Source organism: Miniopterus natalensis, chromosome 11 (genome assembly GCF_054644295.1).
Source record: "Miniopterus natalensis isolate mMinNat1 chromosome 11, mMinNat1.hap1, whole genome shotgun sequence".
Taxonomy (NCBI): domain Eukaryota; kingdom Metazoa; phylum Chordata; class Mammalia; order Chiroptera; family Miniopteridae; genus Miniopterus; species Miniopterus natalensis.
Window position 1 is genome coordinate 29,397,016 of NC_142091.1, and position 24,237 is coordinate 29,421,252.

Here is a 24,237-nt window from a genome sequence, read left to right on the forward strand (position 1 = left end):
CAAAGGCACCTCATACATTGTAGTTTCTTTATTTTCTCCCTAAAAATATGAGAAGCTATCTATAGGGCCCTGCCTCTACTGATACGAATGATCCCAAGCCTTTCCCTCTCAAGTATCTTAAGGTCCTCTCTGTTCCAGAAAAAACATAATCATAACATGCTATTGAAAAAACAGACACAAAATGCAATCCTAGGAAAAAAGCCTGTGAATTTTTACCCAGTGAAAATGAGGGGAAGGAAGAGCTTGTGTCCTGCCCTGTCTACTTCTGGTTTGGATTGGGCAGTTTTTTAAGTGGGGAACAATCCAGAACTCTAGCTCTGTCAAGAAAAAGCAAACAAATGCAACAGACGACAAATCATTTCTCCAAGACCTGAAGCCAAACTGGCTTTGCTGCTGGAATGGCAGTAGGAGTCAATTTCCTGGAGTATTTACAAAATCATTTGTAAGGATAATATTTTCCAGACTTGTATGGAGAGGGCTGAAGATAGACTTTCAGTCTGCAGACGCCACAAAGCTAGAATGTATTCAACAGGCAGTTTCGGAGACTACCACTTCTCACCCTACCTCCCCCCACCCCACATAAAGGCCTGATTTAGACACAAGGATAAGCTTCGGTCTCTGCTCTTCAAACATACAGCATAATTTAAGAAAGCAGCAGGTGAGCATACAGCTAATCAAAATCAAATGGACTGTGTTTGGTGGGAGGTATTAGCAAACTGTTTCAGAAGGACAGAGATAAAAGATCAGCAGGACCTTCAAAGAGGAGATGACTGGATGTTTCAGGATACATGGGAAATAGGGGAGGAGAGGAAAAAGAGTTTTAAAACCAAGGGAGGGAGGCAGTCACTGGGAAAGGACTCTGCGGCCTGACCTATACAGGATTGGAATGTGTCAATTAGAAATATTCTTAGCTGAAAGAATCCTTTACTAATAGGGTCTTGGAGCTATGGGGGTTTGTTTTCTCGAAGCGCTCTGAGGTATGTGGTTACTGGCATTGGCTCAGTGGCTCAAGAATGTCATCTGGGAGGCAGGTTCCTTCCATTTTTCTGATCTGACATCTTTGACATGGTGTTTTTCATCTTTGTACTTTTCACCTCATATGTGCAAGACTGTTGCCACAGACCCAGATCCCATTAACTAGTAATTTTATTCCTGAACAAAAAATAAAAGGGGCTAAAATGAGCTTTCCTTTAATCAAGGAGGGAAAAATTCCCAAGAGTTTCCCAGCTTCTCCATCCCATCTTATTGGCCTAAACTGGGACGTGTGACCATTGTCAGAGGAAAGGTTGGAAAACTATCTGGACAAGAAGAGAGAAGTAACATGAAAGGGCCTAGAAAAAGTATAATCCATCCCCTGGGGCTGAGCATCTTGCTGCTTTAAACAAAATCAGTGCTCGATCAGCAAGGGAAAGGACTGAATAGCTGTTTGCTGAGCAGTTAACAATGACTGCTATCCCATTTTTGAACTTTAATCCAAGTTATAGGTGAAGTTCTAGTGAGAGGAGAAAAAAAAAAGATGCCCAGATGATCCAATTATAACCTCTAGTTTTGTAGACGTGTTTATCCTGCCCTATTAGGTCTAAGAGAAGCTTACTGCTATTCCTGAGGATGACAGGCTCTCAAAACCTGCAAACTCGGGTTTGGGTGTGACTGAATTTCCGTACTTTTGCAGAAATCTGTAGTTTTCAGGTTTGCAAGACACATTTTACCTATGTTACAAATTAAATTTCAAAAGGATGGTTAAAAAGGTTATTCATATAAAACCTCTCTTAGAACATTTAACACATTTCTAACGAGGAAATTAACCGCTGCCTTTCCTTAAGCATCACAAGGCCATTGACTCATCCATGCCACAAACACTGAACACTCTGACAAAGCAAAGTACCTGAGTAGTAGGCACCTAGTCTGACCACAGGCCTCCAGTCAGGTTTCCATTTGTAAGAAGGCTGCTTTAATAATGCAGAGGAAAATCCCTGTTCTCCCCTTTTGCAGGTGGTCTCTTCACCACACTAAGCTTAAGAGTGCACACCTGTCACACATGTCACTGGGGCCTGACTCTAAATAATCCTGCTCTGAGTGAATCCCTCTGGCTCACACTCCTGAGGGGAGAGGAGAAGAGAAGCTAGTTTTGGTTTTTTTCTTTTAGTTTCAACAACATCCCTTCAGGCTCTTACCTGATCTAGTCAGGCTGATGCTAATGCCTCCCCTCCAGTTGTCCTTGAAACAAATGAGAAGATACGGGGGGGGGGGGGGGGGGGGTAGGCGCACAGTTGTGGGTACACAGGACACAGTAATTATTAATTATCGTATTATTTTCCATATGAACAACTGTACACCTACTTTGGTCCACCCTGTATTTCTTTTTCCCCCTAGAGAACTCTAACTGCTGAAACAAATGGCAAAGATGTGGTAGAAAAGCACAGGCTTAGGAAGGGAAGACTACGAGGGAAGAGGGAAGACTTGGAGTGTTTACCATATCTTCTCAGCCATGCCCTTGGCACCCCATCCCATAATGACTAACAATGGGATCACTTCGTGCTTTAAACCTTTGTAGACCGTTGGCTCCAGTCCCTGTGTGTAGCCGCAGGGCCCTCTTGGGGACCAAAATAATCTGAAAAGAAAATTCATTTAAGGGGCTGACTGATGACAGAAAAGTTTAATAGGCATTGAGGAAACAGGGCTCAGCAATTGCCTGGTCCAAATGAAGGGACAGAGGAAAGTAATGCCGCTGGGTGACTTCAGCCAGTACAGGCCCAGGGGTCCACAGGTGGAGGCCTGCACCGCCCCGCCATGGAGGATGCAGAGGCTGGCATGTTGCATGGCAAAAGCAGGGAACTGCCTACTGCCCACAGCCTGGGGTTTTCTGACAAAACTAGAATGTTATGCTCTGGAGGGGGAAAGGCAGGGGTGGGCAACCAGCTGGACAAAACAGTAAACAGGCAAGCTCAGTGGCTTGTGTGCTGGAGGAAAAGTACAAATTGCACCTGTCTGGTGCCTCTGCTGTAGACCAGAGTGTGTGTGTGTGTGTGTGATTACTAGGATTTACAGGCACGCAAGGACAAAGGATAAAGCCCAATACATGATTTCACTTGGGGCATGTTTGAAGAAGGGAGGGGTGGGGGAAAAATGGAGAAAGCAATAAGAAATAGGAAAGGAGTTCTGTCCCTTCCTCAGAGCCACAGCAAGAGTCAGGTGATGCTACAGGGTTGCTGGGAAGAGACTGGCTGTCCTGGATGTAGAGGCCCCGCATACACAGGAACATCTTTCCGCATCTGTATGCACAATCTGCAATTGTCCTCCAGACCTTGCTGCCTAACAAATGAAGTTATATCAAAAGGCACTGAGCCTGGAGCTCTTTCCTCCAGAGCCCCCACCAGCCGGCTGGCGCCGCAGGGACAAAGGGCGCTGTCATCCCAGAAGCACAGTTAGTTGGGATGCCCAGCAGCTTGAAGGAAGGCAAGAAGATGCGGGACGAGAAGTGGGGAAGGGCAAGTGGCCAAAGACTCCACGGCTGGGAAGGAACAGAGAGGAGAGAGCTGAGGCGCAGAGGGGAAGGAGAGAGAGAGAGGCGCCACATCGAAGAGCAAAGAATGATTAGCAGATATTAATTCTTTCCTCCAACTGCGAGTCACTTGCTTTTCTCTCAGTGTAAAAAGCACACATTCCTGTTGGCACAGCGGCAGTCCGAGGACACACGCTACATCATGGCCCAGTTCCTGCCCCTCTGCTTCCACAGGTCACCCATCGCCGTCAGTCTCACTTCTCTGTAGCTACCCTTCTCACACTGCAGAGCTATTACACAGCCACCTGAGGGTGCAGCCCGAAACACAAACACGGCCTCCACCCTGAGGCCCCCATATCCTAGCTCGAGGGAAGTGTGACACGGCCCCAGGATCCAAGTCCAGCCCCCCGATCTCAGCTGACACCCCTTTCCTTGCTAACTCCAAGAGAAGGACATGCAAAGCCAGCTCAAGCACCAACAGGAAAAGGCTATCAAGGGGAAGGCACAGAACTGCGGCGATGGAAAGAAAAGGCTCCTGGGCGTCTGCGACTAAGCTAACCTTACTACTCATCACAGTTTCTGCCCAGTCCAACAAAAAATATTCAGTTCTTATATTTTTGATTGTTTTTTCTCTTGGTCACTCATTTTCAGTTATCAAAATTCTCTATCTGAAAATGAATATTGAGGAGGTCGTCAGCAACAGATCAATGTGTTGGGGGAGATACAGTTTATCAGGTATCTCAGCAAGGTCAAAGCTCAGAAATGAACACTTACCTTTGTGGAACAAAGCACCACCCGTGTAAGAATGATATTGTTGCTCTGTCAAACTAGTTTCTACTTATACAAATGAAAATAAATCACAGGGAGAGTTCAAGGACTCTGAACTTGGGGGCTTCTCAGATTCAAAGGCAGCAAGAGCACGGGGCACTGCTCCCAGTGGGCACACGCCCTCTGCCCTGCCTAGAGGACTAGCAACCCGAGGACGAGACATGACCAAGTGGGTGAAGCTCCCTGAGGGCAATGGAAATTGATCTTCGTTAACTATGCGTTGGCAAAGGACTCAGAAAGTCAGGGATGGGATAAAATACACGCAGAAGCAATACAGTCAGCATTCACAACTAAGTAAAATGTTTGCCTACAGTCCACAAGGGGCAATACTCAAGTTCAACAAGAAAATACTGTGTGACAATGGACCAGTTTGGGTTTCATCACAAAAGACATGCTCATTCTAGAAAAAAAGTAAGTTATAAAAACTGAGAGCAAAGAACAAAAAGATAAAATTTTAAATTAAATAACTAAATAAACAACAAATGAAGGCAAAAAATAAACTAGGCATCAACTGAGTGACAATATTTAGAGATCAAGAAAAAGTTACAGAAGTAACCGTGGAATTGATGAAAAAGATAACCGAACCAAAGGTTTTATTTCAGAAATGAGTAATAAAATGGACTTAAACTCTGATGTAAAACTGGTAAGAATCCAATAGGTTTGAGACAGTTTGTTATCTTGTAACTTCAGTCTCTACTTGGTTGGTACTAACTCTAGGATTTTATTAATACAGGGACTGGCACTGAAACCGCCATAATACTACTATCCCAATGCACTGTTTTTCAATCTACGTAAAGATGCAAGAAACACCAAGGGGGAATATTAATGACTAATACAATCAGTTCTGTTGGAATCTTACCATACGCAGAATTTCTTCCATGTATAAATGGACTAAAAACATATTTTGGAATGGAGATATCTATTTGACTTTATTTATGATGCCAGTTGTCAATCAATACCTGATTAATCAGAGGTAGAGAGAGATTCATTCTGATTGTCTTCAGGAACGCAAAAACAGCTTCGTGTTTGCTCAAACCACCACACTTTGCAGTCTGTGCTAATGAAATCAAATTGGATTTCTCTGTTCACCCATGCAAATTAGTTAAGTAACCATTCGAGCTATACATTAATTACTGTATTCTGCTTCATGATGGTTATTTCATTTTACATTTTATATAAAATAAAAGATGACTGTCATTTGTAAAAGAAAAAAAAAGTAAATCACAGAAATGCACCTTTTAACTAGTAAAATTTTACCAATTTCATCAAACTTCAGTAGAATTTGTCTTTTGATATCATAGCCTTTTCATGTCAATGAAAACAACAGCTCATGGATTAAAATGTTTTTTCTTTTCACCTGCCAGGTCAATGCTATAAACATAATTTCTAAGTGGAGAAAATGAGGTACAGGTAGCAGGCTTTCTCCCCGGCTGTCACACTCCATTTCTAAAAGTAAACACGGTACTAATCATCATTTTGATTCCAGTGAAAACTTAAAACCTAATTTATTAATCAATTTTGAAGCCTGAAACCAAAATGATCTTTTAGCAGTATTGCCTAAAAGACAAATCATTTTTTAAAAGTTCATCGCAATGTAAATTTTGACCAAATTAAAGTGTCTCTCTCTGTTACCATAGTACCAGAGTCTGTCTTTTTGTTGGGTTTCAATTTGCCATAACAACCAAGGGTAGGATGACATGTAAACAGAAGTATGCAAGGCTTGATGAAACTGAACATGGAGGAGTAAGCATTTTTAAAGTCTGAGTTGTAATTCTTGTTACAACTCAAGTTACACTGCATAATTAATTTACAATTGCCCAAAACTTTTCAGCAATAAAATTATATTTAAAAATATACCATCATCCTTATATTAACCGTACATATTACAACCATTTAAGCCTTTGATTAACTTAGAAAAGTATAACTTTTCCCTGAAAAACTCTTAAAGCATGATTCTATTTTCAATCACAGGTGTCTTGAACTAACTCAGAATCAACAGTGACATTCTGTCACTTCTTTATTCTAAAGGGAGTAAAAATGGTGACAATGGTTTCTTGAAAAGAGGCCAAAGAACCTGAATGCAATTGGTGACATAATGAACTTTTGAAAACTCCTGGATTTTTATATTGTTTTCAGTTGTAAAACATCCATTATATAGATGAAAGAGTTGAAACAAAACTGCCAAACCTGCCAAAACTATTTTTGTTCCATAGAATTTTGATCCCTTCTAAAGCGACAATGGCCTACAAACTTAGCTATGAAAAATTCAGTCCTTATAAGTGAAAACAAACATAATAAACCTACAAGAGGTTTCAAAGTAACTTCATTTGCTTTAAATATTCAAGTGTAATACTTCTGCAAAAGATTAAAACATACATTTCAGCTTTATCTGATATGTCAATTTCCATTTGCACCTAACCTGCTGTCAGGACGTCGGTTCGCTGGGCTGTAAAAGAGCCCAGCTGATCACGGAGAGAGATGAAGGTGTCGCTGGAAGAAGAACATGGACACCACGGCATTTATCCCACAGTAAGAGACCCGTCTCTGAATCCCTGAAGTAAGAAACCACTTACATTGCTCTACACTAAAGCAGCATTGTCTGTGAAGAGTTACTTCATACCCATAATGTTTCACTACCAAAGTTACCAATTGAACAGTTTAAAAAAAATACAGACCAAATCCATGTACCTGTGAGCTTTGTATCCTAAAATGTAAGAATATTCTTAGTTTTAACCAAGAATTATACTGGAATGAACTAAAATCATCATTTAAAGTAATTTTAAGTATATCTTATATTTTTACATAGGTTATTTAATATTGCTTGTGAACATAACTTAATCAATAGTATATCATAATGTCACCCACTGCAGTGGTCTAGAATCAGATTCTGGCTACAGAGGGAGCTTAATTATTAAGCAACACCTTCCTAAAAAGCTTCTGTATTTCTGATTGGTAAGAAAAACAAACAAGAAAGAGCATCTCTCATGAAATAACACTGAAGTTCAAGCTCAGGCCCCCTTCTTTGTGTTCGACATAATTAACTCTTCAGGGTAAAGTAATGGAACGTTAAGACACATTGATAAGTTACAGTCATCTTCAAGAAAGCTCGATGGGCAACTCTGGTGTTACACTTGTGTATCTTGGGTCCAACCTAGGGATAAAATCCTGAAAGTGTTTAGATGCACCAGTACCAAAAACATCAAGGACTTTTCGGTTCATGACAGCAAACCTGTAAAACAGAGGACATAGTAAACAGGTATTTAATGAGGTTATAAAATGAGATGATTGACTCTACCTGACTTATCTTTCATGAGATGGAAAAAGAGAAAAGGCTGATATGGCAAAGACTCACTGGCAGATTCAAAAGTCACTCTGATCATATTCCTCAAGATTCACTATCCCATACTTTCTTTAAAGAGATACTAATCCCCAGGCCAGAAACCCCAGAGGTTACCATCATTATTTCAATCCCTTCCTACTAGATAACATCAAACAGAAAAATGCATTCATGACAACTTTTCTGATGAATGAAATCGAAAGAAACTAAATAAACAATAAATGAGCTAACATTTACCAATGAGGCAAAGGTATGAAATGTAATTTCTCTTGTGATTTTAATGTCTCACAAACAATGGAAAACACATCCAATGTACAAATATTTAATAATTTAAAGGTAAACAGCACACAGGTTTTCAAATTTCTAATAGACATCACAGAGTTAAAACACACCCTCGTTTTATCCGTCACCTAACCTAAGAGATACAAAATTTTTAAAAGATGTGCAGGATGGACCCTGTGTCTCCGCCTGACACAAGCATTTCCTCTCTGGAGAAGACAGCAGAGTGAAATTAGCTCCAAGTCATTAGCCACCATCATTATTCTAAGAGCCTTTTTAGTTCCTTTCAAAAGTGAGTTTCCTTCTGAAATAATCAACTGGTTAAGCTCATTAATGTGAAAAACTAAAAGACAAAGAAATAAATGATTAAAAATAATAATAATAAAAAGGGTACAGATACATGGTGTCATGGCTAAAAAGAATTCTGAAGTCAGGCTGCCTAGCTCATACCCCAGACCCACCGTTTATTAGCTATGAGGCTCTGGAAAGCTATTTAACTTCTCAGTGCATCTCAGATATATAAAATTGGGAGGTAAGTAGCACCTATTTATAGTTATTTTAAGGATTAAACACATATGGATGGATATGGATGTTGTATGTGTACATGTGTTTGTATCTTAAAACCATGTCTGGGACACAGTAAGCCCCATACAATTAATTGTTTATTATTACTGTTAATGACAGTAATATTAATAGCAGCTACAATTTACTGAGTATCTACTAAGTGCTAAGTGCTACTATAAACACCTCAATTTTCCCACAACCATACAAAGTATATATTATTATTTCTTGGTAGAAAGAAAAAAACTGAGGCTCAGAAGGGTAAACAACTTTCCCACCAGCGACACAGTCAAAGATATCAGAGCTGACAAACCTAGGTCTGTCCCACTCCAAAGCCCACGGCCTTTCTAGTAGGTCAAGCTATTCCCAAAGAATTAGATTTAGATCAGGAAATGCTAACAACAGCAACAAAGAATATGATAATAAAGACAAAGGAAAGTGTGCTTATAATACCAGGCAAAAGAATACTATTATTTTTCCAAAATGGAAGTCAGTTCATTGTTTAGGCATGGTTTCTTATGAATTTGTTTAATATTTTTAATCAGAAAGAAGAGGTCAAAGATTTTAAAAGTAAGGCTTATGTAGGTTAAGTAGCAACTAATTAGCTGTTTGCAAATCAACATAACATTAATCTAGAACACTTAAAATACCTAAAATAGTATAGGGGAAAAGTAGTCAAAATAAGGATCATTAAAAGAATGCCCCATGTTATTCTTAAGTTGGTCATGTTTGATTTATATCCAGACATCCTACTTAACCAATAAAAGAGCATTCCCTCAAAGAGACCAAAAGCTTCAAAATCTTATGGGAAAAAATCTAGATTAGTTTCTATGACCAGTTAAAACATCTTAGTCACTTACTTGCCCTTAGTGAGCCTTAACAGGAACTTCCAGTAAGACGGCCGCAGATTCTGAACTTCCATGACAGCCTAGGATCAGAGTACTCAGGTTCAGATTTCTTTTAGTAAACAGCAAAGATTATCAGCGGTCTTAGGCAACAGAGTAGTTTTATCTCTATTTTTATTGCCTATGGTATTTTAAAAACGACAGTGATGACAATAAAAACAAAAACATGTATTTATGTTTAAACTGATAACTATCAACAAGAGTCTTTGTAAATATGCCTTCAAACAGGAATACTGCTTAGGAAATAATAAATGAATTAATTAAGCCATTATTACCAGGAAGCATTTACTGAATATCTATTAGATAGTTGGCACTTCACTAGTTATAGTAAGTTTATCAAGCTGGCACCATTACTGTGAAAAAGTAGAAATAAAAGCTGTCCCCAAAACTCTGCAACAGCCCTAAAACCATTAACATCAATAATGATTACAGGATTTAAAGAGATTGAACAGTGCTTCTATTAAGCGAGATTTTTGCCCCTGCCTTCAATGCCTGAGCAATACTGTAGAAATGCAATTATTCTTATTTATGACTATGGTATCTTTTTTTCTAAAAGAAGTATAATTAAATTGGGCCATTCTAGCCAAGGTTCCAAAGTAATAATTTACCTATAAAAATTGCACTCTATTTAAACCTAAAAATTGTTGTGCTCATAAACATGAACTGGCCCATTAAGTTAACATGTTTAATGATTTGAAACTTGGAAGCTATCTTGCTTTAAAAAAACAACACAAAAAAACCATAAAATATAATAAAGAAAAATGTTCCTAGGCCTTTATTTTCCCCCCATTGGTTCAATGTACATTAAAAACAGAAATAATTCTACTTTTCATTTCAAAAAGCTATACTTACTGCCTGGAAGCAAATTGCTGTAGAGATGGAATAGATGATCGTATCGGCATGGGGGAAATAGGGAACCTTTCCTGCTTCAATGCCTTTGAAATACATTGTCTGCGAAACAAGCATAAAGCAAGATTTACAAAGAAAACAGCTTTAAATAGTATTAACAGTGTAGTTAAGCACTATGCTTTCCATCAACAACTTTTTTTTCTAACTTTTCAAAATCCTAACAATTCTTTTTTTTTTTAAAAAAAAAAAAAATCTTTATTGATTTCAGAGAGAGGAAGGGAGAGGGAGCGAGAGAGAGATAGAAACATCAATGATGAGAGGAGCGTCATTGATCGGCTGCAGCCCACAACCCGGGCATGTGCCCTGACCAGGAATCGAACCCCCATCGCCTGGATCCTAGGTCGATGCTCAACCGCTGAGCCACGCCTGGCCGGGCCCTAACAATTCTTTCAGGGCTCAACTCATAGGCCGCATCTTCCACAACAGCACTGAGAGTTAGCCCTTCCTTCCCCCTCATTCCCTCACCCCAACCCCAGATACCAGTAATAATACTTTTCTGTAAAATTCAGTGGCGCTTTATTTCTACTTTTATGTCATTTATTCTTCAGCGCTTTTTGCACAATGCTCAGGTCCTCCATTTTCTGTTAGATCTATTCATTCACACATTAAATATTCAATGGTGTTCATTCAACTATACACAGGGTACTATGCTAGGGGCTATGGATCTGATAATGACTAAAAATGCTTACTGCATAACAGAAATAACTAATGCACTCTAATGAGACGATCTGATATCTATATCGGTAGATACAGTTACCTTGTAGCCTCACTGATGTGTCTATAAATTTATAATAAATAAATATATTTTGGCTCCCCAGAGGAGAGAGCAACTACTCTGTCTAGGATCAAGGAGAATTTCAGAAATGACTACATCTGAGTAATGCTTCTCAACCATTTGCACTAAAAACAAAGAGACAAACAAACAAACAAAAAAACCACTAAAAAATGTCCAGTTGTCATGACTTGATACTTTTATAATATAATAAAAACAAATTACTGGGAAAATAAATTTAAAATACAGAAAATTGAACTGAATGTTGAGTATTATATTCAAAAGACAAATTACTCTGTCAAGTGGCTATAAAAGTTTCCAAATGCTGACTCTCAATGTCTCTACTTAGCTTGTCATCACTGGAAACAGTTCATGGACTAGTACTAGTCTACTGCCCACACTTTTTTTTTTTAATATATTTTTATTGATTTCAGAGAGGGAAGGGAAAGGAAGAGGGAGAGTTGAAACATCAATGATGAGAGAGTCATTGATCGGCTGCCTCCTGCACACCCCCAACTGGGGATCGAACCCGCAACCCGGGCATGTGCCCTGACCGGGAATTGAACCTGGATCTCCTGGATCCTAGGTCGATGCTCAACTCCTGAGCCACACCAGCCAGCTTCCCACACTTTTAATAGTGTTGCCTTATAAGAGGCATAGGACCAACAACTAGACGAAAGAGAAAAAGCAGGGCTAACAAGCAGGGGTCAAGTACACGATATATACGGGGAACAGCCAGTTAATTTATGAGGACAGAACATGGGCTAATTCCTGGAAACTGGTTTTCTAGACATGGGAATACTAAAGTAAACCTAGCTTAAATGACAATGGTGTTACAACGGGGTGGAGGGAGGTTCAAGAAGATATGAGCGGTTCATAAGATAAAGAACATAAAATTATTTTTTTTCCACAAAAAAGTGGTCTATACAGCTGACTTTTAACTTATTCATTTAAATATACAACATTTTAATATACAATTAACTTCAATATGTAAGATATGTGCAAAGAATTACAATCTACTTAGAATCCTAAGTAGATCAATCTACTTAGGAAACAAGACAAACATTGGCCATTATTTTGAAAGTAATAATGACAATACATTACAAAGTACAGACATATTGTAGTACATTCATGTTGATGAAAATGAAATTGAGATGTGGTAGAATGGCATCACAGAAATGTTACATGAAACAGGTATCTTTTGATATATGCAATAACCGTATTCCTAATTATTTCTTATAATAATACATACCTATTGAACTAGATTCTAAGTTGATGGAGGGAGGGAACATTTCTATATGCTTAACCGCACCAAGCACAGCAATGGGAACATAATACTCAATAAATATATCTTGAAAATAAGTTTTTCCAAGAAAAAAGTTGCCTATAGTTAATTTTTATTTAATATTCATTATATAGCAATGCAGTATTTCAATATAAAATTAACTTCAATCATAGGAAAATGATTGCCAATCATACCATAATAATTAATTCCACAAAGGACATGGTAAGTTTAAATTGCTAATTTCCTGTATTTAAAAAAGTTCCCATAAGCACACTTTATATACCAGTTTCTTTGGCCAAGATCAGATATGGCTGTTGACTCAAGAAACTGATTCAAGAAAACTGAGCAGCAATACCATTGTTTGGCCTTAAAAACTCTAGCCATTTAGGGAAGCGGCTGTAAAACATACCTTTTACAAGCTAGATCTCAAGAATGGATTCCCCCAGTGTCAAAGAATACATTTTTGCTACCTAAGGGTTATTTTATTTCTCTCATTCCCCTTTTCTTCTCCATTAGCAAGTCCTGTCAACTCTATTTCCTAAACACGCTAAATCTGTGTACTTCCCTCCATTTCTTCTGCTACTGTCCTCACACAAGCCACCACCTCCTGCCTGAGGCTGCTTTCCTAGCTTCCAGTCTTGTCTCTAACTCATTCTCTATATAATAGCCAGAATGTTCTCCTTAAAATGTGAATTAAATCATGTTATTTACATGCTTAAAACATTCCAATGGCTTCAAACTGCATGGACTACACTGAGGAAAAATCTCTCTCTCTCTCTCTCTCTCTCTCTCACACACACACACACACACACACACACACACACACTCTTGGATAAAGCAAATATGTAATTCTCTAAATGTCATTAGGGACACAAATTTTTAGTGAGATACAATTTTAAAAAATCAAACAATTTAAATAAAATGTATAATGTTAACTCTGAATGGGAAATATCAATATGCCCTTAATTATTTTCTTTCTCTAAAAAGAGAGAGAAGGGGTGGGGGGTAGGGTTCCCTAGCTCTGTTCACTGGAAAAGCCAAGAAACAATGACTAGACTGGGAGCAAAAAAACCTCTAGCACCCCACAGAAGTCTCTATATGCCATTTTCTACCAACAGAAACTAGGGGCTGCTGGAGAAAATGCTGACTGATTGTATATCTGGGGCAGGAAATGTCCCAGATGAGCCTGGCATATCTCATTTTACCACAAAGCAAGAAAGCTATCAAAGATACTGCTATTAGGCCAAAAAGAAACAAGAGTCAACTTTAAGAGGTTCTCACAGCAAAGAAGGGGCATTTGAGCACAATGATTACAGTGAGTTGAAACAATTCAAATATGTTAAAATCCATGACTTCATATGACACTTGGGGGAAAAACCTCACAGGTCACCTTTGCAGGATGCTAGGGACTAACTTATTCTGAACACTGATAAATAAAAAGAGACAATCAAGCATTTTATTATGACCTTGAGAACAAACTATTTCAGGGTAACCAAATAGTAGAAAAGGGAACTTTCTTTTCAGAAAAATTCCCACTAATAAATGCAGAAAAAATGTTAATATTAGATTATGACCATTTTGTCAGCCTCAGTGAAATAATTCCTGATAATGATCATTAATAGCTGATAAAAAAATTAGGTAAAAGGCTAATGGGGAACTTTACACTGGCTCTAGCACCAGAACCCACTGACCCATCTCAGCACCATGAAAAGGAAAGCAGTCGTTTTCGTCTTCCTGATGTGATGCGACAGGAACCCACACAGTCACGAGGGAGCATTTCTGCAGCATGCCCCCTCCCCTTAAAAAATGGAAACCTAACTTGCTTAAGCCTCTCGATCTTAGTTTACAGGAACCACAGAGTGAAAGAAACATGTTAACACCGCCAGTGAGGAGGCCATTGGCAAAACCCAGAATGCAGAAAATTCCACAGAACTACCTACCTGTATCTCCAAATAGATGGCAAGAGTGAAAAGGAGGGATGGGTAACTTATAAAAGAGACTTCGGGTCCTGATTAAAACAAGGGCATTGCAAAACGACTTCTGTGAGACAATGAGTGAAGATGTAAGTTCTAACTGGATATATGATAATAAAGAATTACTAGGTTTTTCTTAATGTATTATAATGGTATTGTGATTATATTTTGGTGGATTGATTGATTGATTGGTTGATTGATTTAAAGGAGTCTTTATCCTGAGTTGTTTATGGATGAAGTGATACTATGTCTGGGATTTGCTTTAAAATAAATCAGTACTTGAGAGGTTGGGGTGGTATAGATGAAATGAGATTGGCCAAATGGTTTAACTGTTGAAGCTGTGTAATGGGTGCGTGAGGGTTAATTACATCATTCTTTCTCCATTTGTGTATACTTAAAAATAACACAAAGAAAGAAGACGAAATAAGGAAACTGACTTTGTAAATACTTTTATAGGATTAGAATTCACTTTAAAAATTAGGATATATATTTGTAGCTAAAGCAACTTAAAGGCTGTATACCCTTTGGAACCGCACATGGATAAAAATGTTTGCTTACCTCCACCAATTTGGAAGCTAAATACATGGAAATTGTTGTGCTTTTATAAAACATCATTGATACTCCTGCCAAAAATCCTGAAACAAATAAGGCAAAACTCATCAGTCCTTGAGGTATTTCTTCATTATTAAATCATTTGGAAATGTAAATTCACTTAAATAGGAAAGAATTGATTTATAGCACACTGCGTTTTGTTACATCAAAATCAAAGGCAGTAATATACTTAATGACATTAAAATGGGTGAGTTCTTATTATCACATTTTTTAATAAAGAAAATTGACCTTTAGAGTTAGGAACACACAGTCCTGATACACACATTACAAGAAACTTCACATTCTAAATTTAACTTTAAAGACAGTGGTGGTCTTGCCAAACAATAATTTTCAAAAATAATATTTAAAGGCTATTGGTATTATTTCTAATTTTAAGTGAAAATAATCATCTATTCTCCTAACAGGTCAATTTATTTTTAGTGCTATCATCACACTTCTTTCCATATCACTGCTTTCATTCTATAAGTGGAAAACCAAGGTGGGAGGAGGCCTGGAATACTAATAGTAGGAAAATTATCAATAAATATGAAAAATTGTCTATCCAACTTAGGTAGTATATATAATGAACTTGCAAAAAAATTTCTTCAGTTTTTATAAAACTATTTACATTTCTAAAAAGTAATAAAATTATTAAAATATATATCACTTACCAGGGGGTAAAAATAGAATATTTTAAAAAATCTAATTGCACTTAATATAGTGCCATAATCATTTTTATACTTTAAGACTTCATGTTCTTTTGTGACATATTCCCTAGGATTTCTGGCCTGTAGGAGGGCAGATACCCAAGTCATTATATTTTCAACTCAAAACACCAGATGGCAAGAGTGCCTTGATATGTTAAACTTCACAAATACAAAATGTTTGGACTAGTGCCTCAATAGGGATTCTATTACAGAGAAAAGAAGATACAAAAAAATCAGACAAATTTGGAAACTATTTCTGATTCATTCCTACCAATGATTGATACAATAAAAATTCTTTTTTAATCATTGCTTTACCAGCTATAATAGCATGCAGTTCATCATCCAGGTTTCTGACCCAGCGCAGGAAGCAACTAGTACCCTGTATCAAGAATAAAATACAGTGACTTCAGTTGTTTCATTTCTAGAAAAAAAAAATGCATGTAACATATGTAATGAGTGTGTCACTATTCTGACCTTGGAGGCTAATTGGTGATCTTATCTAAATCAAACCAAATACATGATTGGGATAATTATAAACAATAACCTGTGATAAAGTTACTGTTTTGGATATACTCTATTAAGAAATTATCCATAATATTTTTATTGTAATGATTTTTCAAAATGAACCCACAGACTACTTTTGCCTACATGTAGAATGCTGGGAATAGCTATCATTCCCACTCTAACAAAGAGAAAAAGATGGATAAACTATAAATCTGTCAAGCCAGAATTCTAAACCCAGAGATGTTTTTCAACCTAAAGGTGAAATAAAGACTTTCTCAGATAGGCAAAAGCTGAGAAAAGTCATCACCTCAGACCTGTACTACCAGAAATGTTAAAGGTAGTTCTGCATACAGAAAGAATATGATACTAGATAAAAAATTAGATCTGTAAAAAGAAATGAAGAGCTCTGGGAATGGTAAAATGAAGGCAAATTTTTAACTGCTGCAAAACTGAATTAACTGTCTAAAGCAGTGATCAGAAAACTGTGGCTCACTAGCCAAATCTGCCCTGTGATCTGTTTTTATATGGCTCGCAAGCTAAGAATGTTTTTACACTTGTGAATGGATAAAAATAAATACAAAAATTATATTTTGTGATGTAAAAATTATACAAAATTCTAATTACAGTGTGATAAAGTTTTATTAGAATACCACCACGCTCATTCATTTATATATTGTCTATGGCTGTTTTCACACAAAACAGAGGTGAGTAGTTGTGACAGAGATGATATGGTCTGCAAAACTTAACATGTTTATTATCTGGCCCTTTACAGAAAAAGTTTTCTGACTCCTGATCAAAACGAAAATAGTAACAATGTATTGTGGGGTTTATAACATATGAAAAGATAAATGTATAACACAAAAAAATGGAAAGGAGAAATTAGAATTATAGTGTTGAAATATTCTTACACTATAATGAAGTAGTACAATATTATATGAAAACGTTCATCATAAATGTTAAGGCAATCACTAAATTTTAAAAAGAAGTATAAATAATAAGCTTACAGTGAAGACAGAATAAATACAAAAAAATTAATTTAAAAAACTGAAATATATTTTTAAAAATCCAGGAGATAGCAAGAGAAAAAAGAGAAAAAGGAACAAAATAAAAAATGGAACAAATTCAAAACAAATAGCAAAAAGGTAAATTTAAACCCACCCATAAGAAATAAATGCATTAAGTATAAACAGTCTAAACATACTAATTGAAGAGAGAGAGATTATCAAATTGGAGAAAAGAGAGAGAACCAACTATTTGTGGTCTAAAAGAAACCAACCTTTAAACTGGACAGAAAAATTCAAGTAAAAGGATGGGAACAATATACTATCGAATATAATCAAAAGAAAGTTGGAGTAGTTATATTATTATCAGACACAGGAGACTTCAGAACAGGGATTATTACCAGGGATAAAGAAGAACATTACAAAATGAAAAAAGGGTCAGTTCACCAAGACACAGAAGAAATATGGTTTGTTTGTCCTTCCCCTGATTAAAGGCACTGATAACTTCTTTTAAATTACATAGTTTTGGAATATACTGTAGGAATATTTTCTGTAAGAGATTTTCTGTAGTTCTATTTTCCTTAGTTTAATATCACTAGCTTGTATTACCTAAGCACATAAATAGTAACAGAAATAAACTAAACATAACAAAAAACAAAAACATGCTCTGAGATATGCGAGATGGCAGAGAATAACCAACATGAGCAAAACGTGTCGGACATGGTCTACCTGTCAATACTTAAGATTTATATGAAGAATAAATACAAGCACTATAAAGTTAGAAATGAAGCGGAATGTGAATGTCTACCTTTTATAAGTAAACTTGTACATAAAATGGTCCCTAACCATCTTACCCAAAATAATGCCAAAATTCATTTTTTCCAGCAATAATTTTGAGTTTAACGTGTGTCTGTGTGTTTATGCGTAGAGATCACCCTTAGCTATCATGTTTACTTAGAATCTATATTTAAATTTTAGCTGTTTAATAATGTCTTAGTAATATTATTTACATATTAGTAATTCCCATTAAACCAAAGGCCAATATTTAAAGTTCCTGTGTCGTGAACGATCCCTACATGTGTGTTTAGGCGTGTGCTTACATACATATGGACATATTTACAGGAACATGCAGAAAGGGGCGTAAGATGTTCCCTCTGGCTATCTGAGGGAGTGCAGTAGGAATAGTGAGCAGAAGAGGGAAAGTAAGTTATTGCGTATATTTAAGTTACAACAGAAAATCATACTGATTTCTACCAAGTGTTGTCATCAGCTAGAAGAGTCTGAAATATGTTTAAATTAAAACCAGGCAGTAAGTATAATTAAGAAAAACAATAGACCATGTGTATTAATATCGCTTTTGCTGTTAGAAATAGGAGAAAGTTTGTATTTTCTCAGTGCCTGTTATTGAAGAAAAGAATGTGAGTTGAAAATCTTTAATATTATATATAAACGCAAGTATGTCTGTACTTTCAAGCATATTAAAAGAAGAAATTTCCCCTGCTTTAATTCCCAATATATTATATACATACAACAATGCTACAGAAAGAAGCATTTTAAAAAGTGATAGATGAGTTAAGGCCACAGGGGCACATTCTAACAATAGCCATGTTAGTTATTTCCCATTCTTCTTTCCTCCTCTGGAAGCCTTACCTTGTATATACTAACAAAAGAGCCCAGAAAAGCTCCAAGCTGAAAATTTTCTTTATTGTAGAAGAGAGAAAGTAGCCGGGATGGCTGTGTAAACAGGTGCCTAAAGGCAGAGGGAATTCGGAGGCAGCACTGGATCAGGTATCCCACACTAAACATTCTGATGAAACCCTAGAGAAAATTGGGAGGAAATTCTGATTTACAACCAAATTTTGAAGTCAGAAATAAATTTTACTGTCTCAGAATCAAAACAGGATTCAAAAAAATTAACACAAGGATATATCACAGTCATTTTCAAAATTAAATCTTAAAACATCAATTTTAAAACAGCTTAAAAATAGGGGTAAAACCTGCAGTAAATATATTTTCCTTGATTTACAAACACTTAAAAAGTTTCACAAGCACTGGCTAAGCTTGTCTATGCATGAAAATTGACATTTTGTTGACAATAACCAGGATTTGTAATTCCTAAACCACATCTGAATTTTAGAAACAAAAGCACTGAAATTCGAAAAAATAATACTTAACAAAGCCAAATCCTTTTGGCAACTCCTCTTACTCAACAGTATGAGTAGAGATTCTTTTGACAGAAAGATAATTTTATTATTTGTTTAAGACCTTTGGTATCAACTTTTTAAATGATCAGGTTAAAAGACTTGCCCAGGAAGAGAAATAATTATATCTAGGTTTTTATTTCTCTAGGAAGTGGTAGCTCTGAGGTACACGCAACAAAAACAAAGAAAGCAAATCTGCTACAAATCCCCATTTCTCCATGTTACCTGCAACTATTTATATATAGTGCAGGTGGGAACAGAGAGGGTGGTTAGTGTTGGGCAATTCCATTTCAGTGTTTAGGAAAATGACGTTTAGATACTTAATACTTGAGAGACTGAAAAATGCCAATTAGCACAAAAGTCATCAAAAAGAATAGTTATTTTATACATGATTCAACCAATATATTGGAATACTGGTCTCCCATTCACCTCTCACCCCCAGTGAAATGGGAAAATGTCTACACTCTTAGCCGTGTTTGTCTGCTAAGTTCCAGAGGTCAGGTTTGTATCTTCCAGACAGAAGCCTTCTATTTATTTTAGAAAAAAATGAATCACTATGAAGAGACATTCATTAGTTTACCTGAAACTATTTAATACCTGGTTTAAAAAATGGAAATTAAATTGTCCAATCAGTTAGTATAAATTACTATGCGTTTGTTTAACTGAAGCTGCCTAGGATTAGTTTAAAGCATGCAATGTTCACACCTCTGTCTTTCCACTGATAATCTTATAACAGTAATCTAAAGATTCAAGGACCACACCCATGCTCAGTCTTTCCATGCGGGTCTCCGGAGGCCATTCGGCCCTCCGTCCATGCACCCTTCCCTGTACTCAGGAAATATTCCCGGATGCCTCTCGCGCGCTGAGCACTGCACTAGATGCTGGGGGAAGCGGCAAAGAGGGTGCAAAGCTCTTGCCTGCCCGGAGGCCTTCATGCTCATTAGAGGAAGAGAAAATAAATAAGCAAACACATAAACAAAAATGTGACAGGCTACAGTAAGTGTTCTAAAAGCAGGGCTCTAGGAGAGAATTTAACAGGGCAACTTAGACTGAGTGGGAAGCCGAGGCTACTGGGGATGTGGCATTTACACAGACACAGAAGAGAAGGGCCTAACGTGAGATCATCTCAGGTAGCTTGGGCAGAAAGCACAAAGCCAAAAATGAGGCTGGCAGGTATGAAAAAGCAACGGAAAGTTAGTGTGAATGGAATACAGTGAGCCGAGAGGAATGCAATTCATACGATTATTCACTCAGGACATGATTTAACCCGTGGCGCAGCTGAGTCCTTGGAATAATGAGGTGCTTGTCAGAGCATTTCACTGCATTCGTGGTGTACCTGCCTCACCCACAGGTCTCTACATTTTACATTCATGGACCAAATACTCCAACGTATACATAAATTACCAAGTTTATAGCAGTGTTACACACCTGAAAGGAAGACTACATTTTTTTCATTACTTAGTACTTCGCATTAACTGTCTCATGTAATTTTTTAAATATCACCTCGTCTCTTCCCAAACTTCCTCAAGTACTTCTGATTTAATCAGTACTCCTCTTGGTTCCCCTCTTGCAGCCTCCCCTTGAAACAGAACGATGTCCAGGTGGAGGGATATTCAATAACTCTGGGAACCGGCAGACTCTGAGGCTGCCAGCAACTATGCTTTCCTCCTTTTTTGCCATTTTAAAAGTGGGGCAGGAAATCAGACTTGGAAGGAGTGTATCAGAAACTATTGCACAGCTGAAAAAATACTCTACTGCTTTTAGCCCTGGTCATCTTTGGGGACTCCAAGGGTAAACTGTTGTCTTGGGCGAACGCCACCATCAGCACTAGGCCACAGGCACACCCATTCGGGAGCACTGATGGATCCAGTCCCTGCCATCTAGAGTGACCGTCAGGAGACTGTCCTTGGGGGTATTGTACAACTCTGCTCTTAGCATCAACTGAGTGGGCACTAGATGCTATGAGAAAGAACACAAACTTTTAAAGCACCAGAATTGCTAGAGTACCATCCAAAACTGAAGAACTTGCAGTAGCAGGTGGTACCATCGGTGCCAGACTAATTGCAATACAGATAACTTCCTTCCCAGAGCTGGTGGTGACAGGGGTGGGAGACGGCAGGCATGGGGCGGGGGGGGTAGGGAGAGACTCACTAGGACACCAACACATCAGGGAGTAAGGAATTTATGCCAGTGGGCACAGCTAGCTCTCTTAATGTAGAGCAACTGTGGACATGCTCCGGTTACTCCCTAAAAAATTTAACAGCTTTACAAGCCCAAAACCAAGCGCCACTGTACCAGACTGTGCCGTGTGTGTGTGACTGCTGATCTGCTAGCACACAGCACAGTCCAGGGGCCCTGTTCTAGGATGTATTCTAATGAGGATACATCGCAAAGTACAAAACTCAATGACTTTCTTTTTCTGTCTTTTTTGTTGTTGCGTCACCCTCTCTTCTACTTTGTGAATTTTACACTAATTTTTAAATAAGCACATTTTTAAATTATTTAACTAAAGATCTGATAAGTTAATATCAAGCTAAATTGTCACCTGTATCTCACAAGTGTCTCATTCTTCAAGTCAAATGCAAAGAATGACAGCAATTATCATCAACTTTTCCATTTACTTTGTAATCGTTTTTTGGGGGCGTGTTTCTTTTTAAAAATATATCTTTATTGATTTCAGAGACAGAGGAAGGGAGAGGGAGAGAGAGAGAGAGAAACATCAGTGATGAGAGAGTCACTGATTGGCTGCCTCCTGCACGCCCCCGACTGGGGATAGAGCCAGCAACCTGGGCATGTGCCCTGTGCCCTGACCGGGAATTGAACTGTGATCTCCTGGGTCCTAGGTCGATGATCAACTGCTAAGCCACACCCAGCCGGGCTGTAATTATGTTTTAATAAATAAGTTATTTCTATACATATGGCCCGTGGGTAATAAAGTAGATACTTTTATACACTTACTTTAATGCAATAAGAGATGCAATTATCTTCATAGTGTTTGCAACATCTATGCCTTGGTCCATGCTTACATCTGAAATTAAAGCAAAAACTTAATTATAATTAAAGTGTGTGTGTAGGTCTGATTAAACCTCTCCAATAAGAAAAGCAGAGAACATTACCTGCTTGCTTCTAAACCCGTGCATCTTTTGGTTTCTTAGGACATACCAAAGCAAAGATAACAGATTTTTTTCTTTGCTGCTCACCATTTGACACATTGTATAAAATACGTGACTGTAGTCAAAACACTTTAATGTGGAACAGAAAAACCACAGTGGTAAATATCTGTGACTAAATATTAAAAATATGTATATATATGTGTGTGTGTGTGTGTATATATGTACATATATGTGTGTGTGTGTGTGTGTGTATATATATATATATATATCTGCACTCTGCCAAGTCTTTTGGAAGCTTTAAATCACTTGCTGTAGAGAAAAATGGCCATAAATCATCCATGGAGTCCATACTTGAGCAAAAATCCTAATGAGAGTCTGTTCAGGTTACAGAAATTTATACTTAATTATATTCGAGAGAAAACATCTGGAAAAGAAACATGATACAGTATTGGAATTCAAAATTCAGTTTTTAAAATAAATATAGATATAGATCATGGGAGAATTCAAAAGTAGGTTGTGATTTAACTGTAAAGCACTTAGTCCTCAAGTGTTTAATAAACATTTCTGCTGGGAGGACTACTGTTCAAGACACACTTGTTATAATTATTTGGTGTGCAGACTCCAGCACCATTTATTTACTCTGGGCATAAAAAAGTAAGTAAAACATCTAACATGGGTTTAGCTGTCCCCTTTCTCTTTGAAGAGGAGTCTTTATAACTCTTTCAGACTGTGGTTAATTAATTAGCTTCATGGTTGGAACACATTAACTCTTTCCTGCTTATAACAATTACTTGTAGACTGATGTTCCAGCTCCACATCTCTCTAATTCCATTTGCAAGACCTTTCCCGAAATCCAATTCTGCACTGCAGCTGGAATACACAGGCAGACTTTTCTACTCAAAGGTGACAGCAATAGTTCATATCGACCACAGCTCTTATATCATTAGGATGATATAACATATCCGGTCATGTGAAGTTGCTGGGTGATTAAAGCTGGCGGCCCGAAAAGCCGTGAATCGGAGAACTGACTTATGTAAACCATCACTCTTCAAACACCTAAGTGCCCTGTCCAAAGACATTTATTTCTCAGTCATTGCTACCAGAACTACACAGAAATTATTAAACTCTCTTTGTTAGTGAAGTTAAACTGATACCAACTATACTGTCATTTACTCTCCTTACATGCTCATTAAAATGGCTCCCTAAGTCCAGGACTGCCCATCTCCTGTATCACCTGCTTTGCTCCCGTACTATCCTGCATCTGCTTTCACCCCAGCGGACTCCCTGAGGCTACTTGACAAGTTCTGCCGTGGCCTGATCAGTTTTGATACCATGGCATCATTTACCCACAGAATACGTTCTCTGTATTCCCCTGTGGTTCTTACTGACATGACACCCATTAAAAGGGAACCCCGCCCCCTTCTCTCCACTAAGGTAAGGTAACCTATAACTATTCTGAACCTGCTCAATAAGATCACTACCACAATTATTCCTGCCATCTACTATTCCCGTCTTTCCTCTTAGCTTCTGTATGTGGTGTAAGCCAAAATGAAGAGAACGTCTTTAAATTCAGTAAAAATTTTGAGCACCTATACTCTGTGCTCATGTATGTGAAGCAAGTCCTATGTTATTTCATTTAACACACACAACACTCCTTAATAGAGATTATTAACCCTGGTTAACCAATGAGGACTTTGGGATATGAGTGGTTAAATCCAAGTCACAAAGCCAGCAGGGGCAAAATGAGAGTCAAACCCAGGTCTTCTGAT

General features: G+C 37.6%; 1 protein-coding gene across 2 annotated transcripts in view; it reads right to left on the bottom strand.

Moving 5' to 3' along the window:
- Positions 1-3,996: 3,996 nt before the first annotated feature.
- TMEM135 (transmembrane protein 135) overlaps positions 3,997-24,237 on the bottom strand; it is a 198,456-nt gene continuing 178,215 nt past the window's right edge. For both annotated transcript variants that reach the window (XM_016206817.2, XM_087821617.1), the window contains 7 exons: positions 22,314-22,383; positions 18,805-18,972; positions 15,965-16,028; positions 14,910-14,986; positions 10,265-10,363; positions 9,368-9,435; positions 3,997-7,559 (listed from right to left, as the gene is read on the bottom strand). In XM_016206817.2, coding sequence (XP_016062303.1) covers positions 7,427-7,559; positions 9,368-9,435; positions 10,265-10,363; positions 14,910-14,986; positions 15,965-16,028; positions 18,805-18,972; positions 22,314-22,383 — 679 coding nt within the window. In that variant the 3' untranslated portion in view covers positions 3,997-7,426. The remainder of the gene's footprint in view (positions 7,560-9,367; positions 9,436-10,264; positions 10,364-14,909; positions 14,987-15,964; positions 16,029-18,804; positions 18,973-22,313; positions 22,384-24,237) is intronic.